The sequence below is a fragment of the Fusarium venenatum genome (genome assembly GCF_020744135.1).
Source record: "Fusarium venenatum strain MPI-CAGE-CH-0201 chromosome Unknown EDB82scaffold_4, whole genome shotgun sequence".
In the NCBI taxonomy this organism is placed as follows: Eukaryota; Fungi; Ascomycota; class Sordariomycetes; order Hypocreales; family Nectriaceae; genus Fusarium; species Fusarium venenatum.
Window position 1 is genome coordinate 3,400,840 of NW_027072132.1, and position 9,403 is coordinate 3,410,242.

The window sequence follows — 9,403 nt, forward strand, 5'->3', positions numbered from 1 at the left end:
GCTGTTCTGCATGAATGACCATGGTCAACCTTCAAGTCCAAGGTTGAGGAAAAACATATCGCTGATGGAAAATGATATGAAAAATCACTCTTATCACGCAGCCACGGTTTCGGACGCAGTAGCTTCTGTACCTTCAACAGCCTCGGAAGAAGCATCAGTGGCGGCAGGGGCATCAAGGACACCGGCATCCAATGACACCTTTGCTTTCTCTTCAGATTGAGGGGTATCATCCATCATAGGCATATCAGGGTCGATAGGAACATCATCTGTCTCCGGGGCAGGGTAGGTTTCCTTCGTCTCTTCCGAGGGCTGTGATACTTCGGGTGTTTCAGCAGCCACATAGCGGGCGGTTTCAGTAGTATCGTCGGGTCTAGATGCTTCAGAAGCGATGAGTGCCTCGGCAGCAGCCTCAATGTCTGTTTCGGATTGAGTCTTATAGGGTTCGTCGACGGTACGAGGTCTTTTAGCAGGTCGCTCATCGGGATCTGAGCCGATTGGGTGAACCGCTTGGAACTCAAGCTCGAGTTCGTCCAAACGTCGCTTCAAGCTGTTCTCACGTCGATGACTATCTTCAAGTTGTGCGCGTAACTGAGCCTCACTCTCTCTTGTTGCGTCAAGCTCGGAGCGCAATTGGTTTTGTTCGACACTCGCAACCTGTTGACTGTTTCTAGCAGTGGCTTCTTGTTGCTCCAACTGGGCAAGACGACCTCGGAAAAGCTCTATGATTACTTCGAGTTCGCTCACTCGTGTCTTGAGGCTTGAGTTTTGCGCGATGAGCTGCTCCTGCGATTGAGGTGCATCCATTTTGCGATCTCCGTTCATAGGCGATGTCGCGCGGCCTTCTCCAGTTGCGACAAAGCCACTCTGGTATGGGTCTTCAACCATAAAAGAGGATAGGTTATGGCCATACATCGAGGGGGTGCCAGTGCGGGAGATGGGGGAGTCTCCATCGTGACCGTTCGGTTTGTTTTGGGATGCCCGTCGTGCGGCATGAGCAGCAGCTTGTCCAGTAGTATCGAACCCGTTCGCATCGGTCGTGGCGAATCCATGTGCTGCTTGTTGCTGCTGCTGCTGTTGTTGCTGGTCAATATTAGTAAGAAACATAATGTCGGAAAGTATCAAACTAACCTTTTTCTTATTCGCCAAATCGGGGCGCATGGTTTTAACCCTATTGCGACTCTTGATAACATCGGTCTTGAGGGAAATTGGACGTGCTCGACCATGCAACTTGAGGAACAAGCCACAGGCATTGCAAAGAACAGCACCGTACTCGTCGCGACGCCATAACGGGGTCGTAGAGGTACTGCAATTGTGACAGGTAGGCTGCGTGGATCCGTTAGTTGCCATCATGATGCCGGTTATTGAATATGAACATAGAGTGAGTAAATGCGAAAGCGGGAGGGAGAGCGCTGGTTATTATCTCGGCGACGATAAGAGGATGGAGTAAAAATCTTTGGCTGCAACGTAACTGGCTTGATAAGCCAGATAAGCCCGCAGTAAAGACCCGCTATCAATCCTGTCGAGGTCTAGCGTGGCAAGGTCTGAAAGATAAGCCACGTGACCGAATGAATGGTGGACGATAAGCCAAAGTTGATTGTAATGGCTGCGAAAAAAACGGGACGCAGCGGCTTTAGAGATAAGATTGCAATGCAGTGGTGACATGCGACTCTCTCTTCATGAGTGCTGATAAGATTGCGATAAAGAAACATGATCGAGACTTACCATGGTACTTCCAGATCCCCCACTTGTCGCGGCATGAGATGCAGTAGGATACATAGCAGCGGGCGATGGAGCGGCCGAAGCTCTGCAGACAAGGGTTAGTTGAATTGCATATGAAAAGCCTGGTTGGTATTGTTGGGGGCTTGATTGGGACTTGTCGAGTGTATGTGCATTGGGTGTATTTACAGGTTGTGTCCGTACCTCAACTGAGCTGTAACGTCTGTAGCCGCGTTGGCAGCGGCGAGTGCTGAGATGCCTGGCAGTACGTGTGGTGGTAACGATGTCGATGCAGTTGTCGAAGTAGACTCTGGTCTCGAAATTGGATCGAGTGCTGCCTGAGCAAGCATTTGCGACCCGTCCTCCTCCATTTTATTCGAATGTCGCTGGAAGGAGGTATGGGTGTAGGTACGATGGGATGCTATCGATAATGGCGATAAAGATGGATAGATATTCGACTTTATCAGCGATTATGTCGTGACGCGCAAAATCGATTGTATGGTGTGTGGCTGTATCGCGACAAAAATTTGAGATGTGGTAGCGATTGCCGATCAGCAGTGTCTGTGAGTTTCTGCGCCAAATGATGGAAGCAAAAGTGATGACAAGGTTGATGTAAGTGAGAAAGATTGATGTTTGCGATTGAGAAATCAAATGGCCGACCGCGTCGCGCACTGAGTACCTGCTAATAATGGGCGGGCCGGCCAAAGTTTTTACTTTTAGCTGCACGTAATAAGTTTATGCGCATTTTGATTGGTCATCTTGCTAAAGGTTGCATGAGCATTCCTTTTGAATTAGACCCTGTCCTGTAGCTTGAGAATCACTACGTAGCTTGCTACCTGATGCTTGAAATAATTCGTATTCAGTAACAGATATCCGTTACTAGATCCGAGATAACGAATGTCTTTTATCGATACTGATCTCTGATATGATATCTTATCGGTCATGCGGCGGAAAAAGCAAGTGTTGACACAGGGATAGTTTAACCTCTAATTCATGGTTACACCGAAAGTAAATTACAGTGACGAGAAATTATTTACAGTGATGAACATGCTTTACTAAAATGGACACTCCTCGATCGATGATTGAATAATAATCATTAATTGGCTGCTGTTGAGTTTCCTTGAATCTTGTTAGAATGTTGCACTTTAGCCCGAGGTGTCTTCAATGCCGTGACATTTACAGTCTTTCGTATAACATGGTTTGGTTAGGTAAATTAAGCATTCAGATAAAAATATATATTATTTCATAAATAACACATTCATAGAAAATCCTACCAACATAATTTGTCATGGCTCTATACTGGACTCTCGTCATGCCTATCTATAGGGTAAGCGCACTGTCATGGGACCATGTCAAATTTGAGGGTGAAATTACCAGCCGATCGATTTGATAAGTGGATTCCGGAAGCTACGGAGTGTGGAAATCAGAGACAAGAGGTAAGTAATTTCAAACGATTGCTTCCCTCTAGAGAAAGTGTATGACGCATGCTATATGTATTCGAATCACCAGCAAGCTCACTGTAGTCCCAATCGTAACAGAAAAGATGGTAACAAAAAGTCGTATAGACGCGTCCTACTGTGCTTGCTATACGCGTTTTCACACACACGTCATTCCCCACATCATCCACAGGGACAGGGACAACAGCCACAATATGTACCCCTCCACGCCACATCCATACAACAGGCCATACCAGGCCATGCTAGGCTATGAGGCCAGGCCAGGCTCAGCGGTGTGAAAGTGACATCTTTAATGCGGTACCTACGGTACGGAAAAGGCTTGGACAGGGTCATTAATTAACAAAGTCCCCAGAATTTCATTTCTCGACCCATCTTCCCATCCTATCCCATCATCTTCACCTTCTGAATCGAAACAGATCAACCTCCTGTTTCTCTACCTTTTTTTATCTCCCAAGTACAATCACTCAACCAAGTCATCATGTTCAACTGGGCTAAGCAACAGTAAGTATCCTCTATCAGATCTTCTGGACCCCACCATGCATCACCACCCCATGGACATGGAGAGACTTTGAAGCAAATACTGACCGCTATAGACTGGCCAATGTCGCCGGCACTCAGGAGCCCATTTACGGTCCCTCTGCCATCAAGTCTGTTGCCATCGAGGCCGAAAAGACTCCCTACACCGAGCTCACTCGAGATGGCTTGAAGTGGAAGGCCATGGACTCGACCTCTGTTGAGACAGAGAGTTTCTACATCTGTGCCGACAACGGTTACATTGCTCTTGCCCAGGTCATCTATAGCAACGTTGCGTATGTTCCGCACAATCCGTATCACTTCGCTGTCACTTGCTAACATGTACAAAAGCGGCATTCGAACAACCTGCCAGTTCAACGCAAAGGTCTTTGACAAGGACCCTTCAAAGCCCCACCTCTGGGCCTCAACACCTCTCAACAACCAAGACTTTAACGAGGACAAGACGAGTTTCTACGCCGACGACTGCGCCGTCGAGCTATCCGAGGATGGCACTTACTACACTATCAAGAGCATGAACAGCCAGGAAGCCATCGTTAACCTGAAGATCACCCGCTCTACCCCTGGTTTCCAGGCTGGCACCACAGGCACAACCCTGTACGGCACCGACCACAACAACCCATGGGGATCCATTCGTCATGCTTTCTGGCCTCGCTGTGTCTCCGAGGGTACCATCACCACCAAGGAGGGACCCATCGACCTGAAGGGCAAGGCCTTTTTCGTCTACGCCCTCCAGGGCATGAAGCCTCACCACGCCGCTGGTCGATGGAACTTTGTCAACTTCCAGGGCCCCACCTACTCAGCTGTCATGATGGAGTTTACCAGCACCCCGTCATACGGTTCAACCCTTATCAACGTGGGCGGTATCGTCAAGGACGGCGAGATCATTACTGCTGGCGCCACCAACACGGCCACTCACACTCAAGTTAAGAAGGATTCCGAGAACGAGTGGCCTGAGCCGAGCGAGGTCAAGTACACCTGGTCTGGTGCGACCAAGGACTCAAAGCCTGTTGAGGCCCTAATTGAAGGACCTCTCGGCGAGCGAGTTGATCGAGTTGACGTCATGGCCGAGGTCCCCGGTTTCGTCAAGACAATTGTTGCAGCAGCTGCAGGCACAAAGCCTTACATCTACCAGGTGAGTTTTGCTCCTTTCTTTTTCTCCCCCGTTGATTTAATTTCCGAACAACCGAACCATTGGGGAACCCCCTTGCTGACAAGATAATCTATAGTACCACCCCAAGCTCTCCCTGAAGCTCAAGATTGGCGACGAGGAGATTGTCGAGGAGGGCGTCATGTTCACCGAGGCCACCTTCATCTCGTGAAGTAGAGGCTAGACGACAGAAAGAAAGACGGGATCGATATTATGTTTTATTTTTTGGATTCGTCTTTTTTCTTTAATATTCAGAGTACCAACCTTTTTACACACAAAGACATTGGGTAATACAGTAATCGACACTCTTGAGAAGAGGGCAGGGAGTCTCGGCGTTGGAGACAGACGGCTTGGTCACTCGTTTAAATGGATACGATATACTACAGACTATTTACTACACTACAAGTGATGCCCTTTCCAAACCAATATTGGACTTGAAGGGCCCTTTATTTTGGCTCGACACGTCTCACGCGTCTTTTGATTCGGGTTCTAGCCTTTGTGTGTTTTTACTAAACCGCAGCCCGAATGAATAAACCATTGTTTCCCTTCGCCCTCGTCTTGGATCAGCTCAGCTCAGACCAGAACTTGTGACGTCCCACAAATCCAAGTTAGCTCTCATTGTCTGGGCAGGTCGGGTGAGCCACTTTGACAATAGAGATATGTCTCTTGTATCCGTCTCTGTTTGTCTCTATGAACCGAAAGAACCGAAGGGGCAGGGCAGACTTGGAGACTTTTTAGTCCAACTAGTGGGGGAGGGAGAAGTGAAGGAAGAAAAGCCAATAATATTGACGATTTATCGATAACTCTCGTTCTCCTTCTCTTTAGTCTGTTCCCCGCCCACGATGTCAAGGGAGAGATACCAGTCTTAGTACTTACCATGTTGGCTACTCCATACTAAAGTGCAAACCAAACCAAACCAAACTGAAAAATCTCCACAACAAAAGGCTGCATGTCTCGCCCGTTCCTGACTACCTTGTCTCGTCACAATCTTTCTTAGCCTCTGTCTCGTATGCAATGCAGGTGTTAGCTAGGCTACATGAAGGTTTGTCTCTTCAAGCAAGCACTTTTGGCTTCCGAGTCCCCTCCTTTTTACGCGTTTTTATTGCTTTTTATTTGCTGCACTCACTTTGATTGACGTGCTGATGATCTGAGTCGTTGTGCCTGACTAACAGTTAGTGAGACGACGATCCATCCATCCATCTTTACTCAACTCAGTTGGTTCGTATTCAAGGGTCGCGACTTATACGCGGCAGAGAGAGCATTCCTCTAATCCAGAACACCAATGTTTTAGTTGAGAGAGAGGATCCAGCCAGCCCCTGTAGACGATTTTGGTGTCTCGAATTACACAAGCTAGTCTCTTGTTTTATCTCTTGTGGAATTGAATATAAGGATTGCGAGAATCCTCTTTTCTTTGTGATAGTTACTCACTATTATCCCTCGTCCTTTACCTTTCTCCCTAAAGAATATATCCCACCAATATTCCATCTTTTCTCCCTATTGTGAAGGACCAAGAATTCCATTACAATCATCCTCCAACCAAAGGGTTTCCTTACCATCTATCATCGTGAACATACCAGCACCGAAATAACTCAACCTTCAACAATGCCCGCCTGTACCTACCGCGATGCGTCGTCGTACGCCCCTGTATTCCCTTCTCCTCTCAACCCCACAAGCCATGGACCAGAGAACAAGTACGGTGCTGTCCGTATCGCTCGTCGAAGACGCAGCCGACCTGGTCGACGAGGACCTCCTGGATCCCACACTCTTACCCAGCGGCTCCTTCGTGTCAAGGCCGCTGATGCATGGAGGGGACATGTTCTAAGTGCTCAGGTTACTCAGTATGAGTGTGCCGAAGCTGCTGCTATAGGAGTTATCAGGCAAACCAAGAACAGAGTAAGTTTCATCTTTCACACATCGTTTCCAAGAATCATATACTGATCTCGACTCAGAACTGCTGTTCTTCAATGTCCGGCCTCAAGAACTTTGGTCTCAACTTCTCCCTCTCCGACGCCCATCGTATTGCCAGCAGAATCAGTCTGCCCGATCTATCATGTCTCAAGACAAGACGCATACTTCTCGCCATGGGCCTCGTCGGTCTGCTACCTGCCCTCAAGGTCCGCGATGCTCTGAGAGCAGCCGAGTCATTATGACTTGTGTTTCACGGCGAAGAAAATAGCTGTGACAAGAATAATGACTTTTATGAGAATTGCGATTGTGAGCCGTCTTTTGATGGTGCGGCGTTTCTGGGAGGAGATTTCTATAAATATACCCGCGTCTTTACGCCTGCCTCTTCCTTTTTTTCACACCAGTCTAATACAATACAATGTTTCTTTGACCATAACAAGAAAACAACCATAGTCCCCAGTCCGATACACCACCCCGTGCTAGCTACGTATATAGGTATCATACATCGTGCAAAGTTATACATGAATCGTTCTTTACTCATTGATCTTTCTTCTCTTTGTACTTTTCCTCCACTGACTCGGTGGAACCTGGTTTATCAGCCGCTGTACCGGCTGCTTTCTCTTTTGGCGGACTCTTACTGTCTGGGTCTAGAACAGCGTGTTCGACCTGCCATATGGCTCTCTCGAGCTCAACTTCGAGAGCAGGCATGTTAAGTGTTTCGGAAAAGGTCTGCACTTCCTTTTGGGTGAGGAGGGTGCGTTCCTTGTTGTCCGGTTCTTCGGCGGGCGGGGCATGCAGCGCATAAAGCTGGTCAAGCTTCTCGGATGGAGATGGCCGTAGTAGCTTATGCTCTAGAAGCCATTGGATATGCTTACCACCCGCAATGGCTCGGTAGTGTGACCAGGCTCTGTAGACGAGGTAGAAGAAGGGAAGGTTGGGGATGCTGCCCGATGTTAGCTAGCGGGATCTAACAAAAAGCAAAGTCAAAGACATTATACTCACATGGGTATCAGCGCAAACGGGATAGTAATTGGCATGCCCACAACACACCAGACAAGCCTCTTTTTGTGAAGAGCCTGACGCTCCGTTGCAAGGGTTTGGAGAATACCCTCAGCCTTGCTGGGTGGTATCACGGAGCTCGGGAAGCATAACTCTACCTTTCCTCTGGTTTGGATATCCTCGCTACGACGTTTCGAAGATAGAGGAGGTACCGACTTGAGACCCCATTCCTCGTAGGGGATGCGACGAAAAGCGTAGTTTCCGTAGTCGACGACCTTACGCTTCCAGCCCGACTCCATCTTCTCCCACTGCGCCCACGTCCTGGCAGCCCAGGCGGTGCCCTTGTCAACGTACGTCCGACCCTGTGGCGCAGTCGTGACCTCGAGTCGTTTCGCATAGAGCAGCGTTCGCCGCGTGGAGAGCGGTAGGAGGTACAATCTCATGGTGGGTGGTTGGTAGGAAGAAGAGCTGCAGCTTTATGGAATGCGGATATGCTTATGCCAAGAGACAAAGTCAACCGGGACTGCTTGAACCGATTGAGAGCCAAAAGAGAGGGAAAAGTGTCGTAAAAGTGTCGCGAGAGACTATCGTAGCATGACGGACGCTTGTGATTATAAGTTCTTCGTTGAAAAGAGGCCGCACGGGTAGAGAAGAAGCCGGTGAAGAAAGAGGCAGTAGAAATTTGCCTCTTTGGATGGAGATTCAACAAGCAAGCACTGGACTTTTTTTTTGGTTGGGAAGTTTTCCACCAAACACAAGGGTTTATTGTTCTTCTGCTTGAGCTAGAACCGTGGCGAAGCTGACGACGATGCAATATTTTTTGTCCGTGGTTGGTTTTTTCTCAATGCGCTGGTTGAGCTTAGCTTGGTGAGAAAGCTTTCTCATGCTTGGAGTTGGAGGCCCCCAGAGCAAGAGTCAAGACGGTGACGCACATGTTCGTCATGGTTGGAGAGGGATGGATTTCTTGATTAACACGTGCAGCACTTTAATATCGACTTAATTATACCACGAGGCTATACAGTTGGATATAAGAGTATGCTGCAAATGATTTATTCTATTTTACCATATAAAAACTTTCTATACAGACCATCATGTTCTCCAAGCCAAGAGATCTGACCCTGCACGATTCAAGCATTCATGTTATGTACCTGCTCAGCCATGTTCTCCACCCACTCTCTACCTGTAACCCCCACCACACAAAAGACGCTATCACCAATTCCTGCAGACTTCCGACATAGAGCAAAAATTTAACTTCTCCTACAACAATTCGTCGGGCGAATGGTTTAGTGGTATAATACTCCCTTAGCATAATTCATCCGAATAATCTGGGAGTGGTCCAGGGTTCGATTCCCTGTTCGTCCAACATAGGCGGTTAGATTCCGCTGTTATATCCTCTTTTTGACGTTTCTCATCTTTTTGTACCTGTGGGAAGAACACACTGTAGTTATGCTATACACGGGAAAGCGACTACTTTAATTGTATGCACTATGTCACTTGATGCGACCCTTACCGGCCCATGATAAGATACAAACCCAGAGCCTCAATTTCAACCATCATCCACTGTCCCTCCAATGTCTCATAGACATAAATCTCGATCGAAAACCAAACATCCGTTACTGAACCCCTATAACTAACCCTATGCAGG

General features: G+C 47.9%; 3 protein-coding genes and 1 non-coding gene across 4 annotated transcripts; 2 read left to right on the forward strand and 2 right to left on the reverse strand.

The window, feature by feature from the left end:
- Positions 1–93: 93 nt before the first annotated feature.
- Positions 94–2,087, reverse strand: EDB82DRAFT_480261 (uncharacterized protein; the record flags this gene model as incomplete). The annotated part of the gene is made up of 4 exons (XM_025738064.2): positions 94–1,080; positions 1,129–1,323; positions 1,723–1,804; positions 1,921–2,087. 4 exons carry the CDS (start codon positions 2,085–2,087, stop codon positions 94–96), a joined length of 1,431 nt encoding a protein of 476 aa, XP_025592862.1.
- A 1,564-nt stretch (positions 2,088–3,651) lies between these two features.
- Positions 3,652–5,026, forward strand: EDB82DRAFT_548262 (survival factor 1; the record flags this gene model as incomplete). Its single annotated transcript, XM_025738066.1, has 4 exons — positions 3,652–3,674; positions 3,767–3,982; positions 4,038–4,839; positions 4,934–5,026. The coding sequence occupies 4 exons, from the start codon at positions 3,652–3,654 to the stop codon at positions 5,024–5,026; spliced, it is 1,134 nt and encodes a 377-aa protein (XP_025592863.1).
- Positions 5,027–7,150: 2,124 nt separating this feature from the next.
- EDB82DRAFT_316863 (mitochondrial K+-H+ exchange-related-domain-containing protein) lies at positions 7,151–8,547 on the reverse strand. The gene is made up of 2 exons (XM_025738068.2): positions 7,762–8,547; positions 7,151–7,702 (listed from the first exon to the last, which is right to left on the reverse strand). The coding sequence occupies exons 1-2, from the start codon at positions 8,199–8,201 to the stop codon at positions 7,297–7,299; spliced, it is 846 nt and encodes a 281-aa protein (XP_025592865.1). The 5' UTR covers positions 8,202–8,547; the 3' UTR covers positions 7,151–7,296.
- A 483-nt stretch (positions 8,548–9,030) lies between these two features.
- EDB82DRAFT_t237 lies at positions 9,031–9,120 on the forward strand. Its single transcript has one exon. It is a non-coding gene; the product is annotated as a tRNA-Ala (tRNA).
- Positions 9,121–9,403: the final 283 nt, after the last annotated feature.